We start from the raw sequence: 20,887 nt of genomic DNA, 5'->3' as shown, positions 1-20,887 counted from the left end.
TTGCCAATTTTTATATTTATATAAAACTATTTCAACGTATTGTTAGGTGTGTGTTATATTATAATAGTATTTTTAAATAAAAAATACGAATATATTATATCATGTTGTAATAAAAATCTTTTTCTAAATATATATAGCTATAAGGTTAATTTAGAGGCTCCTTTGATTTTAAAAACAAACTCTCGATCAGATGTTTGTTGTTTTATATGTCTATATATTAATACGTGAAGCAAAAACATTGTATCCCTTTTTATGAAAATAGCGCGGACGGAGGTGTGTGAAATTTCGCACACGTGTAGTTTATATAGAGTAGTAGTGCAGAATGTTAATATTTTTTATGGTTATGCATAAAAGTACATTAATTCAGTAAAAAAAAACATTACACACACTACCATATTTTAGATACACACACGCATATATACTCTTTTATTTATTATTATAAGTACAGTCTTCGACTACTTACTAGTTTCTTCAAATGTGTCAAAAACACTTGATTTGATTGCAATTAAATTGTATCTTTATTTTACAAACCTCCTAGTTGAAGAAATATTTCGATATTGCTGATAAAAATATTTATCATATAAAGCATCTGATACTTAGGAAGAAAAAAAAAATATCGTTCGAATACAAAAAGCGCTCGTAGCTAAGTTTATTTATCCGCCAATGTATATTTCATACTGGGATGCGAAAATCCAATGTTCCCAAGAGACAGTTAAGATCGTTCTCACGATATATTAGACAGTAATATATTCAGCATTATTTGTCGTAGTCTTGTTATATTTCAATACAGTTTTCATTTTGACTGATACCATACTTCTGTTTACCTTTTGTCAATCTATATAATATCTTTGTTTCTTACAATTCATCGATAGAAAAGTTATTAGTTATATAAATATTGCTACTAATATTAATAAATAAACGACCCAGCTAATTTGGTGCCGCCAAATACATATACTTAGTCGTGATTTATTTCTTTTTTTTTTTATAAAAACGTTGACCTGACAATAATGAACACGAAAAAAGAATTATCCAATTTCGTGGAGTCCTTCGAAAGCTATTTGCGTACATACGTTTCGGTGATTCATTTAAATGTTTATCTCATTTCATGATGAGTCTTTAAACTGTTTTAATCCTATAAAATATTATAAAATATTATAATCCTGTCGTTTTTTTGTTACACTATTATTTTCAATATTGTTTTCTAATGTTTACGCGAATTTCGCTCAATTATAATGAAACAACTTTTTCAGATTATATCGCGGTTTATTAAGTTTTTAGATGCCCGACGTTTCGGATCCTTTACAGCAACCTCGAGACAGACAGACACAGACCATTATGTTCCGACCGTGATAAAATCCGTAAAGGTTGTTTTATTATAATACTATTTTCAATATTAACATACTTATTAGGTATCTTAAATTATGTCAGGTAACGCTTAAATTAGGTGGTTTGGACCACTCGCGAATTACGAACAAGGCTCACTTCGCAGGTGAGGCCGAATGAATATTTCAGCAGGTTTCGTATCTCCATTATTTAGGTGTGGGATTAAAACAAAGGATATTTTGTTAATACGTTTTACTAAATCTACGATTAAAATCAAACTTACAAAATGTAATATAAGTACATAAATTTTCTAGAAACCTTCGGGTAGTAATTAGTAACAAATTACTGATAATTACATAATAAACAAGTCGGAAAATACTAGAAAATTCTTAGAATAGATTTCGCTTGACTTATGAACCTAACGCATTTATTGTGTACAAAGTATAAAGTTTAACTAATAATTTAGCTACTGAACGGGCGGCTTATTAGCCGCTTATAAACTAATTTCGAAGAAAATTCATGATATTTTTCCAAATCAGAAATGAAAACTGTAGTTTGTTTTTCACAAATTAATTTGTCTGTTTTCTAATTCATCAAACTTTAAGTTGTTACATATACTTTTCATTGGAGATCAGAATTGTGACATGCTTAGAGAATCTAAAATTAATTTAATACCAAAATTGAAATACTGAAACTATATTTATTTACGAAATCTTATGTAATATTTAGAAAAACTTGACATTAGCGACAGCACCTTACTATTTCTGCACTATTAAAATCCATAAAATAAAAACAAAACAAGAATTAATTTCTGATATTAATGTAGCCATTATTTTAAAAGACAAAATGGCATATAATGTAGTCATTATGTGAAAAGATAAAACTAAAAAATTCGTGATAATGTTGTTGGGACTATAACTTTTTAACATTATCTGTAAAATTGTTCATATTTTTTTTAATTATATTTAATATTTTACAAAAATTAATTCCTACCTAATAAGTTTTATTTTAATTTTTTTTTTTGTAAGTATCTCACTGAAATGATACCTTTAATATCTGTTAGAGAAGTAATTACTTGTTTATCGAGGGTAAAATAAAAGCAATAAAACAACGTACTACGACTCATAAAAGAGGAAATCATCAAAGTTTAATTACAAAATTTCTGTTCCATTGAAGTGTTGCGGTGTTTGCATTGGTTGATACTGCCAGACTAATTACGTGGCAAAATACTCCAAGTATATGTATTTATTTATTCCATATAGGAGAAGGGTTACGCTAAATCCGCCACGTTGGTCCGTTACGAGTTGGCGAATTATTTCACTAATACGAGTAACGATTGCTGTTTATAATAGGGACCGGGGCCCAAAGCTTAACGTACTTGGTAGATTGGATATTAATTTAGACCAGATATTTATTGAAAAAAACTATTTTTGATTCCCGCCCACTATAAACATTTGTATTGGCTACATAGATGCTTGTCGTGGTCTGGGCGTTTGTGTTTGTGTGTATTTATTCTACTGGGGGCGTTGAGTGTGAAAAAAAAACTACCCCAGATTTGTCGTTAATGCATGTGTAAATGATACCGTTTTTATAATACCTGTACTCCATAGGCCTCGTGCGTCCAGCGGGTGTGCTGTAGTTGACGGCCACCTCAACTGCGACCAACTCTTCCAACGGGACAGGATGGTCTGGTACAGCCTGTTACAACATATTCTCATATTAATATAATTTATCTATATTATAAATAAGTAAATAATTTCTTCTGGTCTGTCTTTTTAATATTTTCCTCCTGTCTATAATGCCTTATATGTTTCAAAATCCTTTGACATTCATATTTCATTTACAAGATCAAAATAGGTCAACTAAATCTTGAATCTTAAAAAAAGTGTCAAAGCGAAAACATGATCAAAATTTATAAACTATTACTCCTATAATATAAATAGAGGTTTCGGACTTAATAGTTATGATGGCCTGTGTTAATAAATTAGTTGAAATTATCCGTTATTAACGTTGCGGCGAATGATATTTGTTACTTAAATATAATTAAAAAATATGCCAAAACAAAAAAGAAAAATATTTCAGAATTGATATAAATATATTGCAAACATTGATTTACAGTAAATAGTATATTTTCGCCTGAAACAAACTGGAATGTGATGTTAAAAGCTTTGTAAAACTCACATTCCGGGTAAAGTATGTCGTAGGATGTACACATGGGGTACATGGGAAGCAATAAGTGTTATAAGTATCATAAATTTTTAACATACTTTTAAGGCTACGTTCTATTAAGGTTTTTTATAATACTGTATTATGTTTATTTATCTACTAGCGATCCGCCCCGGCTCCGCACGGGTGGAATGCTGATACTAAATATACTACAGAATGTCTTTATTTATAGTGTGAAGCTAGCTTATGACATGGTTATTAGCATAATAACAACAAAATTCAAATATGCGTCGTTAGATTACAAGTTGTTATAGAATACGTTGAAGAAATAAAGGTTTACTGCTCGTTCCCCGTAGGTGATAGCGTGATAATATGTAGCCTATATATTGACCCGACTTCTTAATAATATTCGTGCCAAATTTGAAGTAAATCCATGCAGTACTTTTTGAGTTTATCCCGGACATACATACAGACAAACAGACAAACAGACAAAAATTCTAAAAACTATATTTTTGGCTTCGGTATCGATTGTAGATCACACCCCAAGTATTCTTTTAAAAAAATATTCAATGTACAGTTTTGACTTTCCTACCATTTTATTATATGTATATAGGTATAGATACAAATAAATAAAATTGGAGTCTATGTTTGTAATATTAAAATAACCGCTTTTTACTAAATTTATATGGATGTATAAGCGGCACGTATACCAAAATAACATTTTTTATAATTTTTGTCTATCTGTCTGTCTGCTTGTTCCAGTTAATCTCTGAAACGGCTTGACCGATTTTGACGGGACTTTCACTGACAGATAGCTGATTTAAGAAGGAGTAACTTAGGCTAATTTTATTTTAGTTTTTTTTTCAATATTTTATAACTGCGAACTGAACAATATTTTTTTGTTTAATTCCACGCGGAAGATGACATGGATACAGCTAGTTCTGTATATAAGTGGCGTTGAAATTTTATACTATCTCAATTCACTTTATCTACACATATATATTTATTATCAAATAATACATGATACGTAACGCAGATTGACCCTCAACAATCAGTTTTTTTTTCGCAAGGTGTTCAACTTAAAATAATAGTGCTAGTATGGCGTCTCACTAAATTCGTTATATATTGAGTGGCAGAAAGTTAGAAATAAGTTATGAAACTTTTAAAACTTTAAAAACCATTGCAATCTATGCAAAAGATTGAGGATTAATTAAGCAAAACACTTGTCTATAATAAATAAGTATTAATTAATTAATTAATTAATTAATGTTCTTGGAATTCCTTATAAATTTTTCAATATTTTGTGATAAATTTTAACGTTAAATTTGATTGTGTTATAATTTTATGATTTATACAGATTTTTTTTCGGTGACTTAATTTAATATGAATTTGTTATATATAACTTTGTATATTGTGCGTCTGTTTTCTTTTTGCGAATTGTGTGTAACAACTATAATTAAGGCAACACTTATACTTAATATTTTTGTAAAAATTCATTCTTTTTCTGTTCTTGTTAGTGTATGTTGTGTGTAGTCTTGTTGGTGTTAATGTCAAATAAATAAATAAATAAAAGTAACATCGGTATTCTGAGCAAGGTATTTCCTTTAAAAAATCTTGTCCTAGCGCTAGTTCGAATTAAATTTCAGCCCACGTTCGAGATCACTTCGATTTTTCATTTATAATCCAAGATTTGGAACAACGTTTAGCATATTCGTAATTGCTCTACATTAAGACTTCGAGTGTTGCATATAACGTTTCGATATTGTCAATTGAGCAATTATGTGTTCCAGTAATTGCAGTGACTAAATCGATGATGCAGCCATTCGGTATTAATTGGGTCACTACAGTTACTGGATCATAGCTTAATTTGCAGAGCATCGGAACTTGATAGGTAAGGTTTGGCGTTCAATCCAGGATGTACATTTTTCTTCCAAGAATTTATTTATATATTCATTAATACTTTATTGCACAATACATTAAAGAATTGTACAAAATGCGGGCTTAATGCTAAAAGCATTCTCTACCAGCCAACCTTAGGACGTACAAAAGCAGACGTTTGTAGGTGTGCAAAATCGAGAATGTTATTTAATAACTCAAACATCAGACACGGATAGATTTTGTTACCAAGTTGTTTTGGTATAATAATTAAACCGGAAGTTTCAAGCGAAATTTGTTGGAATCAATGTAAGTTAAAATTGTACTCGACTTTGTAACGTATAAAGAAGGTTACAAAACTTCTAGACAGTTAATGGTTATATGTTATTAAATGTTTACCTTTATACATTGTAACTTGTTTGAATTTGTACATAAAATTGATAAATAAAATAAATTAAGATTTCAGTAAAACTGTTAACAATATATCTATACATTTTTGAATATCATATCAAAAATTGACCGTTCCAGCGGGGATCGAACCCGCGTCTCCGACTGACCGTGTCGGCGCTCTAGCCAATTAAACGGTCAATTTTTGATATGATATTCAAAAATGTTTAGAATTCCTAATGTGTGGGTAACACAAAAATAAAATCGCAATATATCTATACTTTGTAGAATTGGTAATATCTCTACATCTAAAAGGTTTATAAAGATAATGCTTATATCAGATTATAGGTTAGACTTTGATCAAAACTATAAAATTTTAATCCAATTATTTTGTATCAGATTTTACGTGATCCGTCACGAACATACAGATATGCAAAAGCTCTAAATATCATTGGCTTGGATTCTATTGCTCTCAATACTATATAGACGTTATTAGTTTTTACTAAATATTTCTCATACACAGATATAACACATTCAGCTAGTTACAAGCCTGTGTTATGCATAGATTTCATTTTATGTTATTTAGAGTTAAAAGCTTTAAATCAGTTTTGGTTAAAATAAGCGATTCCGATTAAAATATGATGTGTACTTTTTTTTACTTCATCTGTGTGTGTACCAAAAACATTTTCTTGGACATGTGTTTTGAATAAAATATTCGGTCCTATAAGCACCTAATAAAGTTTCTTATTCGTTCTTACGCTAAATCTCTTTACAACAATTTTGTCGATGAGTATAAATTACATTTAAAACCTTTTTCCGACTTGTTTCTAGATAAAATTTACTTGGAAACTTTGTCTCAAGCTTAAAAAACTTTCATTAATCACTATTTTGTTAGTTTAGTCTGAAGCGACTGATAATTTTTGTAGTTTTTGTTTTTTTAATCAAAAGCGACTGAACTAACATAACGACTAACATTCATAAAAAGACACAACATTCAGATAACTGTCATAAAAGAATCATCGACGTATGAGCTCGGTAGAGCAAATTCGTAATTAACTTCAGAAGGCGAGTTAAAAGCGTCTGTGAATAATTAAACCGCCGCTGGACCGGACCCTCATCATCAAATGTTACGCTTCGTTTCATGTCACATGGTACAGTCCCTTTTGTACTCGGAACATACATTTTTGTTAGTCTCAAGAAGATTTTGTTTCGTTTATTTCCCAAGAGTTGGAATATTTGATACAATCCTATGCATTCGGATTTTTTCGGGTAGGTATGTATTAGTATGTCGGGTTCTCTATCAACATGAGATTATGAAATATGCGAGATTATTAAATTGAAATCAACATAATTAGTAGTGAGTCATCAAAATGTACGAAGGGAATGATGGTTAGCCCTAACAGTCGGGTAGCCCTGGCCATGTCTCAGATGTGCGCATCCTTCGTATTGGCAATCATTGTTGGCGTAGTAATAAGTAGAACTCTGTTGGTGTTTTTGTTCGGTTGTAAAAGTATTTATATCGAAATAGGTATGTGAACCATAATCGCATCACGCTTAATGTTAAAACGTTGTAACGTTGAAAAAATGTTACGTAATTTTATACATTACCTGGCCAACATTAAGTTCTATTATTGTAACTTATGTATTTTTTTCCGTTACAAAATATTAAGATTTGTTTTAGTATAAAAGCCATAATGTTGTTTATCCTGAGGGTAGCTCCGGTCACCACTTTGGCGGATAGCTTTGGGCATTTATTCTAAGGCTTAGTGTTTATTGCAAAGAAACGTTTAAAAAAAAATAATTTATATTTCCAAGACGTAAATGGGAATGAAGATTTCTTTATCAATACATATAATAAAAACGTAGCTTGTCGTCGTCTGTACATTTAAAGTATATGAGAAAAAATATTATTGGGACCTTTATCAACGCAGATAGCACCCAAAACAATGATTGTCAGAATTTTTGTCTTTTTGTCTGTGCGATTGTGCACGCTAATCTCAGAAACGGCTTATCCAATTTAGATGTGGTTTTTACTAATTTAGCGTGACAAGTTTAGCTTAATATTAGGTAAGTGTTATTTTAATGTCAATCGGTTCCTAAATAAAAAAGTTATGGCTGTGTATGCACTATTCCACGCGGACGAAGTTGCGAGCACAGAAAAAACACTTACACAATTTGAAATTTGTTACCAGTTGATTGTATGGAATTAAATAGACTAATAAGTAAAACTAGTAGTATAAGAAACGATATCCATAAACATTTTAAAGTGATTGATTGTATTATATAGTTTCACAGTAGACGAGATAAAATACTTCAACTGCGAATCGATTATTAGTATAAAGGTGTTCAATTCTAAAAGGACAGTAAAAAACAACTTACCATAATCATTAAATCAGTCTGAAGCTTCGAAGTCGAAGTAATGAATACATCGGACTCAGTTTGCCGCCAGCGCAGTAAGCTCCCAGCAGCCACCACCTCCCCCTCCCACCCGAACTTCTCCCCCTCCTTAATATCTATAACATTACTGTCCACTTCTATAATTTGAAGGTTCTGCGGGACATTCGGATCGTATTTCAGGTAGTTATCCTGTCTATCGTCCAATTCAAATCTTCTAGAATGTTTGGCAAGTTCGAGGATGGGTCTGTCCCGGCGACGTTCTCGGATGGCCACGTTTAATGCGATCGGTGTTCCGATATGTACAGAGAGCTGATTTGCTTCATGCGGAATTACGGTGAGTCGCGTCCACCCTGATCAATATATTATTAGTTAAATATTTAACAGATACAACCTAAATTATTGAGCTGATTATTAAAAGTTTTCAACGAAACTAAGTTTTGAATTATGAGCTATTTTTTTCATGAATTAATATTTACACTGACATGTTTCATAATTTCATGCGAAACACTCTACTATACATGCAATTTTAAGACGTCTATTGCAAAAGCGGATCCAGCTTTGGCGCCAGGGGAGGGGGGCCACATAGTCATGGTCAAGGCACAGGAGGTAATAATTTAATTTTGATAATAATAGATACACGAAAAACGTAGATATTTTATTAATGTATGTAAGTATTGTATTAAAAATATTTATGTTGTGACCAAAAATATATAAAATATTGTGTTTAGGAATTTTAATTAGTTGTCCACCTAAGTCCAATCCAGGGGGAGATCATGACCCCTATGACCCTCCCCCCTGGCGTTGCTTTATTAAGAAGGTATGGTTTATTAAGTATTGTAACAGACATAAATATAAATAAAAATAATTATGAAGTTTTAAAACGAGAGCATTTTGTCGTTAGTAAAATATTAGTTGTTTCATATCTACCTTTTCCAAGTTGTCTCGTGTATACATGTGTATTGTTGTTGCAGTAACCGTCTGGACAAAACTCGCAAGACGTATCTGTTGCATTGCACTGGCCCTTAACGCAGGTGCCCTAAGGAATTATTTTATTAACTAATACATTCAGTTACTTCTTAGTAGTTCGTTAGTAGTTTAAATTAAAACCAAGTTTGTTTAAGGTTCTATAAGTAAAATTATTTAGAACCCTCTGTACCTTACTCTGTCATGTATTAACTTAAGGCCGTTGTATGCGTAACGTCTTTTTATCCGAACGGAACAGGACGTGAAGTTTTGGAAATATCATTTCATAGAAGATGTAAGCGGGAAGAGTATACGTCACGGAAGCACGGACGGGACGGGAACGTGAAACGCACGGGGAAGGAAAAATATCGTCGGCGACGATGTTTAGCACGTTCCGTCCCACGTGCCTCCCTTCCCTGACTCTACTGCTTACGCATTGTCGGTCCGTTTGTTTCGGAGAGCTAAAGTAGGTAAGCACGAGCGTTTACTTACTGAGTCTTTTTGAAGTAAAACTTCGTTACGCAAGCTTGATTTGGGGAGTAATCTGGTGAATGCGTGACGAGAGCGTTACGAAAAAACTGATCGCATGAGGCGAATGGAAGTTGAGAGGGAGATATTAGTTAGTGAAGATAGAGAGAGAGAGTTTCGTTTCGTATATTACTGTAGGGGCAACTAAAGAAGTTATACTTCGGTCGTGGTTCCTTCCCCGTCCCATTCACGTTCTAACCCCGTCCCGTACACTTTACGTCTGCAGGGACCTTAAGTTTGTAAAACATTTCATACATTTGTTTTAATAACTATTATTATCATACAGTGGCGTAGCGTGGGTGCAGGGGGTCATGGCCCCGGGCGGCACATAAAAGGGGGGCAGCGAAATCACAACGATATTTTTTTTAATTGAAACAATAATCCAAATCACGTCTGCAATGTAAGTCACATAAAAATATAGTAGGATTAAGAGTCTCCTCTTTATTGAAATCGGTTAATGAACATAATGAAAAGAATTTGGTAAAAAAACTAAATAAATCGATAACGGCGGCAAATTTTCGGCGGGTCCCGGGTAGCTAAAACGACGATACGCCACTATTATTAAATAACATTATATCTTTATCGCAACATTAATCACACAAATGTATAGCACTATGTCATTTTTATTTTCACAGTATGTATACACTTCCTTACATTTGGTACAATTACCGTGTCCTATGCCCAAAGTAGCTTTTTTGGCGATAAGACTTTCTTACTACATCTTTGTCTGTACTTTTACGGTCATATGTTTTGTATTTTTGTACAATAAAGAATATTGTTGCTGTTGCAATAAACGCTTTTTGTACATTTTTATAATAAAATTTACTTCTAGTTACTCGTAACATTATTTGATGTGCAATAAAGTGTACTTGTTGCTGTTGCTGAACTAGTAGAAGATCCGAACTAGATAGGACATTATAGAAGTTAGTATATATTTACTTTCGTATATTAAAATATAAATCGCAAACGGGTTGGAAGAAATTTTTTTGTCAGGCTATAATAGAAGGGTAAAGGTATTTTATAGTTCGGATCTTAGATTTAATGTATTATTATGATAACTATGATGCTCTTAATACGTACCTGATAGCAAATATCGTAAGGCCGATCGTAGCTACAAGGGGTCCCGTCCGGGAGCGGTCCAAAGCTCATTGGTTCCCCTCCTGCGTAATCTAAGCACCATATTTCACAGTGCTTTGATTCTGTAAAGAAATAAGTATACCTATGTCACTTCCTTGAGTGTGTGTTATCTTGATTGCCTCAGCATATAAGGCTATATTTCATTGGTTAAGGTTCTACTGTAATAATAAATTAATTTTGTATCCTATCATGTATTATGTACCTGCTCTTAATGTTTTCCTGCATAATTTCATAACCTGATAATTATATTTGTTATTTTGGGAATCCGCCTAACTACATACTAACAATAAGTTACGTTCCCCTTGTTCCAATAATTTCTGTGAAAAATATCAAACATCCACGGGCGCCTGTTTTTAAGCTAAGCAACTTAATGCTAGTATTATATGTAACAGCCGACTGGTATAACTACATATTTATATTTTTTTTAATAAATATAGGAACATATATGTATGTATTACTTATAAATAGATATATGTATAACATCCAGACTCAGACAGAAATCGAAACCATAACCCCAGGAAGGAGAAAGCAGGGCCACTACAAACTGCACTAGCGGGCTAGTCGAAATACGAGTAGATAAGTTGAATATACAAATTGATGTTTTTTGGGTGAGTTATAGTTTTTTCAGGATGTCTACACTTAAAGAATAACATAATATTCAGACTGAATTACTTTCTGAGTAGGTTTATGCTTATAGGTTCTGATTGAATGACTGTCTGACTGACGATATAATACAATAATAATAATAATAGAATAATACTCTTTATTTTACACAACAACAATCAACACAATAACATATTACAAATAAAAAAACAGTGTACAAAGGCGGTCTTATCGCTAGAGTAGCGATCTCTTCCAGACAACCTTTGGGCATATAGGACACAGCGTAGTGAAAGCGGTAGGAAAGTGTACACAGAGAAGCGAAAATTAGTGTCACCTAGAACAATATCAACTATCGAGTACAAATAAACATACATGTATATGTATATATATACACATAATACATATGTACATACATACAAACTTATATATCTATATCTATATATATAATACTATACCTACTTATAAACGAAATACATATAATATGGATAAAAGCATAGAATACAAAATACAAGTGAAGCAATACTCATACATTATGTTATGCAGAGATACAGATATACTAAACATAAGCTTTGAAGTTTCTTTTTAATTTTTGACAATCTTTTCTATAGTTTTCGATTTTTCATTTCATTTTCACAGCATTTTCCCTTTGAATCGCAATCTCGATTCTCTGAGCAAAAAATGCACGAGCCCTCTTGTCACTAGTATAGTCAATAAGAATAGGAACGGTTTACAAAATACAATAACTTAAATAAAATACCTAACTTATATGTCATGTTTCATTTAACTATATATGAGGGTAAGGTAGATAGATACAATCGACTAAAATGGAAAAGCGTTGTACATTTAAGTTCTTAAGTTTCAATTCTTAAAAATAATAATAAATAATATTTTTAAAATTATTATCGGTGGGTAAGTACTTGGTTTTTTTTTATAAAATTCGATTGCTTATTCTTTATTTATATATTTACACATAATTAGAACGACTAATTATGTGAAATAATTGCTAACTTTAACTCGATAGTTATAGATAAATTATGAAGTAAAATACAGAAAGAAAAAGTCAGTACAGGAACATTTAACTGTCTACAATATTTTGTCTGCAAATATTAATGATAATGTATATGATGCAATATATGAATTTGTCGCAGTTCAGGTGCCAATATAGTACAGAGGAATACTTAGGATGGCTTAGAGGATAATTCTCTGGTCTTAAGAGAAGACCACAAGCCCGAGTTAGAACAAAAGCTCATTAAAAATTATGCTGTCCTTGTAATTAGATAATTTTACGGTATTGATTAATTTTACGGTTAGCTACATAGTATCAAAAAAGATTTCGTCTGCTAAAGGGATATTTACAGTAAAATCAAAATAATGTGAAATTATTCTTATTCAAACCGTGCAGAATCAAAACAGAAGATCTTGAGAGCTCTTTAGAAACCTTTTAAGCATGCATCAAATTATTATGCTACCCAAGAACATGCCAGACAAGATTATGTAAATTAATTCTAAGCTAATTAGTTCGGTTGCATTTGCATTTATCATCGACTAATTGTGTGCATGTGATGACAAATTGAATGTAAGCTTGTCGTCAGGTCATGCTTAAGTATTTACATGATGTTCATTTGTAAATCAATAGCAACAAATATTAATCGTAATTAAGTCTATTTTTTAATTTTTTTAACAACCGCTTTGGTGTAGTGGTGTGTGTAGTCGCCTAAAACACCGACGGTTTGCGGTTGTTATCTTAAATACCTGATAGCGATCATAACTCATAGTAGGGAACATATCCGCCAACCCGCAGTGAAGCAGCTTGGTAGATTAAGCTTCGATCTTTCTCCTAAATGGAGAAAGAGGCCCAGTAGTGGGTTGTCACAGAATGAATCGTGACTAATTTTTAAAATACAATTTATATAAATTATAGTCATACTAGCTGACCCCGCAAACACTGTTTTGACGTACATATTATTAACCCCCTTAATCTCTCCCCCCCCCCCTCTTACAACTTATGGGTAGGAAAAATAAATGTTGGATGATTGTCAGACCTACCCGATATGCACAATTTTTTTTATAAAAATTGGTTCAGCCGTTTCGGAGGAGTATGTTAACTAGCATTGTGACACGAGATTTTTTTATACAAGAGTTAGGTAAATGACAACATTTTAGTAAAAACATTAATCTAACTATACTTACGTATCGTAAGTAATAGTAAAAACACATAATATATGTATATTAATATATCTTTAAACCTAAGGGAGCGATTTTTTACTTAAAAAATAAATAATTCAAATTGAAAAAGGAAAGAAATGTTCAGATATCTTAAATTAAATTCTGCCTGTCTTACATCAACTTAAAATAATAATCTTAATGGAATCGTCCTGGAGTATATTTTTTATAAAATTCGTTCTTTCTCGATTCTAACATAACAAAAGGAACATTCCGACAGGAGTCTATCTACACCTTTTGTAATTCCAAATATTTCACGATGAATACGTGAGTCTATGAGAGGTATTTCTTCTTTCTGTAGAGTAAACAGTATATCACTAAAGCTATGAATTATATGCTCATATATATGAATATATGAGCATATAATTTATAAGCTATGTACAAGTCATTGGTGAAACAGAAGCAGTTACAAATTCAATTGTAAATCAATGTCAATGTCATACCTTAACTACTGCTTCAATTTCACCGTCTTTTTGTACATAAGTTATAAATGATATGCATATAGTGCATGCAGTGCTTTCATTTAATACTTCTTACAATTATCCACTGATGTAAAAAAATGTGACTAATTCAAACAATACGCGAGTTTTATATAATAATAACAAATAAAACAATAATATCTAACCGTTCTGGTGTAGTGGTGTGTGTACCATGTACAGGCCTAAATACCAACGGTTTGTGGGTCCGATTCCCGCTCGGGACGGATATTTGTATTTATGCAATTATTTCTTTCCGCTTTGGATATCTGTTCTTGTAGGTCACCCAATCATCCCTCGGAGAGATGTTAACCTACTAGATGGGTACTTAAGTGGACTAAGCTCCCATCTCGGATGTTTTTGGTTGTACAATAAAGTATACTTGTATTTGTATTTCTATGCCAATCAGTGGGATGTTACATGCTGAATCGTGATCGTGAATATTTATATTTTTAAATTTTTTATTTTAAATATTTAAATATTTACACAATACACACACGGTCGTCTGTTCCTAAAGTAAGCAACTTAATGCTTGTGTTATAGGTAACAGCCGACTGGTATATAGCTACATATATTTTTTTTTTCGATAAACATACTTATAAATAATACATATATAAATAAATATTTATATTACACCCAGACTCGGGGTGGGAATCGAACCCACAACCCTCGGAGCAGAAAGCAGGGTCACTACAAACTGCGCCAACGGGCTAAAAATCAGGTAGTATAGTTATTTGTTATTGACCGCTGCTACTATATTGTGTCCTATGCCGAAAGGTTATCTCAAAGAAATCGCTCTTTAGCGATAAGATCGCCTTTATACATCTTGTATTGTATTTTTTTATATTCTGTATTTTGGTGTACATTAAGGATATATATATAAATAAATAAATATAGCTACCGTCGCGGTGTAGATGCGGTATGAGGTGCGCGGCCTGCCGGACACAAACGTCGGCGCGCGCGTCCCGCGGCGAGCCGCACGCCGCGCCCGCCCAGCACGTCGCTACCTGAGACCCCGCGCCCTCGCAGTCGCTTTCTGACGTTGAACTAATAGTACGGAAAAATAACTTATCTATACTTTTTTATATTATAAAAGTGACGAGTTTGATAGTAATTAATGTTTTTTTTAGGTTTAATGCTAAAAAGGTACTTTAGTACTTATTTTAATAGCAAATCTTGACTATCAAAAAAAACCTGAAACCATTATCAGGTATGTTGTATTATACGCTCTAGTTACATTTTGCAATTTTCATGTTGCAGTTGTACATCGTAGGACTACTAAAAGATTTGAAACGCCTGAAAGAATTGTGTGTCAATTATATTGTAAACACAAACCATACACTGCTATTTTTTAATCACTCATCTGCATCAAGCTTGCTATAGTCATGAACGCAAAATGTAAAACCACGAGATTGAATTTATTAAAATGTCAGTCAAAATATTTCTTTCAAAAATCTGTCAAAATACTCAATTTTTTAATATGCCTAAAGATTTCGTAAAGAATATTAGCAGTACTAGTAATTAATGGCATGTAGATTTGTTAACAATTATCTTTTATTTTACATACTTACCCCTCACATCGTCGGAACCGTGTGCGCAGGCCGTATCCACACTCAGCGTTACATTTGCTCCACGGCCCCCACTCTCCCCACTCAGGCGCCTTCTGTTTCTCTTCGTTTTCAGGCTTCTTACTTTCTAAATTGTGTCCTGGCATCGGCTCACAAATGCGGTCGACGCACCACTAAATAAGTCACAATTAAATCATATTACATACAATTCAATGAAAGTTTTTTGATTAGATTGCTCTTAATTAAAAAAATTAGCATTTAAAAAGTTCGTGGCAGGTGACAATATCATTTTTAAAACCCTCCATGTGTTACGATATGATGGTATATAACATAGGCAGTGTATTAAAAGTGACAGTGAGATCTCTAAGCTTCTCACCATACTAATGTGACCAAGTATATCTCGGACAATTTGCTGTGATTCATTTAGTCTATATGATGTGGATATAAAGAAATATTTTTGGGTACTTGATGTAAATAATAATTATCCGTATAAAAGAAATTCACTCTACGTTTATTTAAGTTTATGATACGATAAATATTCTCATTTTGCATAATCGTCCAACGCATTACTATTAAAAGCAAAAATTGAAATGTAGCATGTTTTGCAAATCTGCCATCTTCATACACCATAAGGAATTTAAAATATTCAATATTACAAGTTTTATAAACTCGTCTATCTCTTAGATCACTTTAATCAATAGGAAATAAAGTTGGAAATGCTCTGCATATACCCATCACATGTAAATTTCTTAATTGGTAAACAATATATTCTGACCCAACGTAAAATACCTACAACATCTATAACTTTCTTCCTCGTTACTATGTACGCTGTTCGCAGCTTTACGATCATATTGAAATGTCACATTTGGAGCTCCAGACGAATATACATTATCATATAATACAATTATCTTTATGATCTTCACTATTTTACATATAATATAATTATAGTACGTGAGATAAATATGTTCTTTTATTCACTTTAGTCACTATAGTTATATCAGTATACCAAGGATATTTTTTTTTTTGGAATTTCCTCATATCTAAATCAAATGGTCGTGAAATTAACATAAATATTCATTAAATAATTCTAAGTTCGAATAAGGACTACGAATAGAACATACTTACGTATGTATACGTATGAAATAACTAAACCAGCATTTAATAAATTTATTGTTTTGTCGGAGTAAGCGCTCCGGGCATTATAAAATGGGAATGAAAAAATTTGTTTCCTTTGTAAGCAACTGTTTCGTTTAAAGGTATAAAGTAAGTTAACAATATCATTACATAGTATGAAATAAAACAAAGTCGCTTTCCGCTTTCTGTATGCTTAGATATTTAAAACTACGCAACGGATTTTGATGCGATTTTCTTTAGTAAATAGAGTGATTCTAGAGGAAGTTTTATGTGTATAATACATGCATAATATAGTAGAGGTACACTGATAGTTTTAGAGGTTTCTAATGTGATGTCATAAATAAACACATTTTTTGCGCATATATTAGATATTATATTTATTTTATTTAATTTATATTTTATATTTAGTGTCAGCATTGTACCCGTGCGAAGCCGGGATGGGTTGCAAGTATTTTTATATGATATTTTCCTAAAATCTTTGTTTAATAAGCCTTTTTCTTAGAAACGAGTCCCTCGAAATGCGATTAGTAGGATCATTATTATTGCTCGACCAACAGGAAAGAGGAAAATTTAAAGTTTATTTTAAAGAAACATTATTTATTTTATTCAATGAATATTTATTTTGGAATTAATACATTAATGTTTTGTTTCGCTTTCTTTTTTTCTTTCATTTCGTTTTTACTCAATGTGAGCAATATATATTTCGATTGTGCTTCGCTTCAGCCTGTAATATCCCACAGCTGGGACAAGTGCTTGTCATGTACGGGGATCGAACCCGCAACCGCCAGCGCAACCGCCACAAACCAGTGCTGGAACGCGTCGAATAATTGTGCTCGTGTCTTATACATTGTATAAATTTTATCTATAGCCATTAGATGCTAAAGATGTAAATATTATTATTACTGTAAATATTAACATATATATACATCTTCATACAAATACTTTAATAGTCATTTCTTTGTTTTATGTATTTGAATACAGAGAACAATTGTGACAGATTCAACAATTTACTAACACTTACAAATATTGCAATAAACTTATACGAAATTAATATATCGCTTTTCTTTGTTTGCTAAATTTATACTTTGTGTCTAAACATATGAATAGTCAAAATTACATGTATGGATAAATTAACGTGACCTTTGGCTCTTAGCCAGAATATAAAGCCGAACAAAGACACTCGTACCTAACAAAGTAATAAAATGAAAAGTCTCGCCATGACTACACAAAAACCTTCAAATATTATGAGGAAGGTGCCAAAAACAACAAAGTAAGCCAAGGTTGTTGATATGATTAATTATTTGTTTATAAGCACTTTAGTCAACTTCGTTACGTTATTAAATCATTATTTGATTAATTCGTGAAATATCAACAGGTTTAACGGCAATAATACTGTTACAACCGATAAAGTACTTTTGAATAAATCAAATTGCTTTCGTATTCACAGTCGCTATCAGCGATGAGCATATGCGAACTGGAAACATATTCATATAGGATTTTATTGCATTAATGCGCGCACACGGATGCTAAAAATCGTTGATGGAATCACAAACAATATGCATATTCTGCATCGCGGTATTATCAATTTGTGGGTTTGTTTTAATATTATAACATTTTTTATCTTGTATTAAGCTTCACTTACTTATTCTAAAAAATAAGTATTTGGAAGAAATTTTGAAGTGAAACTTCTTTACGTTATGCGTGACGAGAGCGTTACGAAAAGTGTAATCAGGCGAGGCGAAAGGAAGTTGAGAGGGAGATATAAGTTAGATGGACGTAAAGAAGTTTTGCTTCTGTCGTGTGGTCTAAAGTGCACTCGTTTTTTATTTAATTAATACGCATTTTTGATTTAAATAATTAGTACGTAACGTTTAAATGTTTTATACCTAGTTGTAGAAATTCTAAATATCTCTGGCAGACAATGCGGCTACAATAAAATTAGACTAGGTCATAATTATTATACTACACACGTCCGTGACATAATATAGCGCTGACAGCGCTTATTTGATACGATTGTAGTGTGAAAATAATATTTATTTTACTCTGATATGCCTTCTCACAACTCTTCTAAGCGCTTTTATTGCTTTAAAACTCTATAAATATTTTCATTCTTATAATTCTTTAATCTTTAGAAATATGTTTGATATACAAAGGCCTAAGTAGGTATAATTGTATAGACTCGTAATAACGTTTTAAAATAAATGAGTTTACTCGCGAATTACTCTCAATCAAAAAAAAAAAAAAAAAACAAATGACACTTTAAGTAGGATTTTTTATAAAATTAAAGGTCATTTAGTAATCTTTAAAACAAAAGTAACGATAGAGTATGGTAAGGTAATAGTATTCTTGATATAAGAATAGGATGTATTATTTTTATTAACTATTCACGGACTAGAAAAAAATCCTAAAAACGGAAAAAGTGTATAAATCTCCAATCGTCGACACCGAATCTCGAGTAATCAACACCCCAGTCATCGACAGTTACCAGTTACCGACTCCCAGTTATCGACTATTATCTATAATGTGTATCTGCCAAATCGCCGCCTCCTTAGTTGGTCGTTAAAATAAAATTAACTATTTAATAAGTATTCATTTATTGTCCACAGTTAAGTGTCCATATTTTTCTTTCTGAAGTGTATTAATGATACAAATACACAGATAAAACTTTGGAACTATAATAACACAGATCCATCCAAGTAACAAACAATTGTCAAAAAGTTTAAATTGTAAAAATCAACAATAATTATTAATGTTTTATTCTTACTTAACAAATTATTAAATATTTATTAGTAATCAAATCACTTTTTCAGTTTGTAATCAAATATCTGTTTGGAAACAATGTTTCCTAACCAGTTTCGTAATAATTATGAATTATTATAACTATATAAAAATCAGCCATACCTAGTAATAACTAAACTAACTTGTACCAATATAATTTCTGCAGTCTAGCATAACTTGTAGTAAATTTAATAAAAAACATAACAGAGATACATAACAGAGGTAAATGAAATCTTCTTTTCGATTTCTAAGTTAGCTTGAGCGCATATACCTACGAGATCTTTTTGTAGTAAATATTTTTAGATAGTTTTTTATTAATTATAAGAGATCCTTTTATAATGATTAACTACCTAAGTACCTATTATATGAGATCTGTTTTAAAAGCAATAAATATTTGCCAAATATTTATACATTTCTGGAATTCTATAAACCTTGTTTAAACATATAGGTTCCTTTATCACTTCCATCATTTCCTTCAGCTTATAGAATATTTTATTAAAGCTTTTAGTTAAAGCTGTGCTCGGCCCCATAGCGCAACTCAGTGTTGTTTTTTCCGAAATTTTATCATGGAGCGTAATCCTAGGTACTCCGAAACGTTTCGCAGCAACTGCAATCTTTTCGCCATTTTTTACAGCTTCTACGGCTTTTAACTTCTAACTGGTCGGGAGTATAATTTTTTTCGGAGCCATCTGTAAGAACCAATCATCGACACATTTTATTCCCCAATAATCGTCACTTGTCAATTACTGGTTGCTCGACTTTGATTAGTTTACTTCAAATATCTACCAAATACGCAAAGTAAGAAGAACTATATTCGCTTGTCAAATGAAAATTGTTTCATAAAAATTACTATCGACACGTGTCGATTATTGGAAAAGTCAGTTTGTGAAAACCAGTGATCGACGCCAACATTTTACTAATATCAAAATAACCTTAAACTTTCGTAACAACAGTAATCGATGCTATACGAGTAGTTCTTATAATAACCCGTGAAATACATAAAATTCAAATGTGTATATACATTAGTATAATTAACACAAAAATGTACTTACTCACTTCCTTAAGGATTTCACTAAGAAATGTTGTAATTTTCCCCGGTACTCCAATCGCAATCAGTTGTCACACCGACATTTTCAAAAAAGGCGGATATGGCTAAAATGTCAATGGGAGCCAATCAAAAGTGTGCTATCTATGGTACAGTGTTGCCATATTAAGAAATCGGTTTCCCTATTTTATTGAATGAAAAAATAAAGTGTCGGTTATTGGTTCTTGTCGGTTATTGGTCACTGCGGTACTAGCAATGTTCAAATTTATTTGTTGTTATAATTT

At 31.8% G+C, this 20,887-nt stretch overlaps 1 protein-coding gene across 1 annotated transcript in view; it reads right to left on the bottom strand.

The window, feature by feature from the left end:
* Positions 1-20,887, bottom strand: part of LOC123655124 (A disintegrin and metalloproteinase with thrombospondin motifs 3-like) — an 86,840-nt gene that overhangs the window by 15,447 nt on the left and 50,506 nt on the right. The window contains 6 exon segments of the mRNA XM_045590959.1: positions 2,921-3,021; positions 8,131-8,498; positions 9,076-9,184; positions 10,720-10,838; positions 14,980-15,125; positions 15,650-15,819. Of these exon segments, the coding sequence (XP_045446915.1) occupies positions 2,921-3,021; positions 8,131-8,498; positions 9,076-9,184; positions 10,720-10,838; positions 14,980-15,125; positions 15,650-15,819 (1,013 nt within the window).

Source organism: Melitaea cinxia, chromosome 7 (genome assembly GCF_905220565.1).
Source record: "Melitaea cinxia chromosome 7, ilMelCinx1.1, whole genome shotgun sequence".
Classification (NCBI taxonomy): domain Eukaryota; kingdom Metazoa; phylum Arthropoda; class Insecta; order Lepidoptera; family Nymphalidae; genus Melitaea; species Melitaea cinxia.
This window is presented reverse-complemented; position numbering and strand designations above follow the sequence as displayed.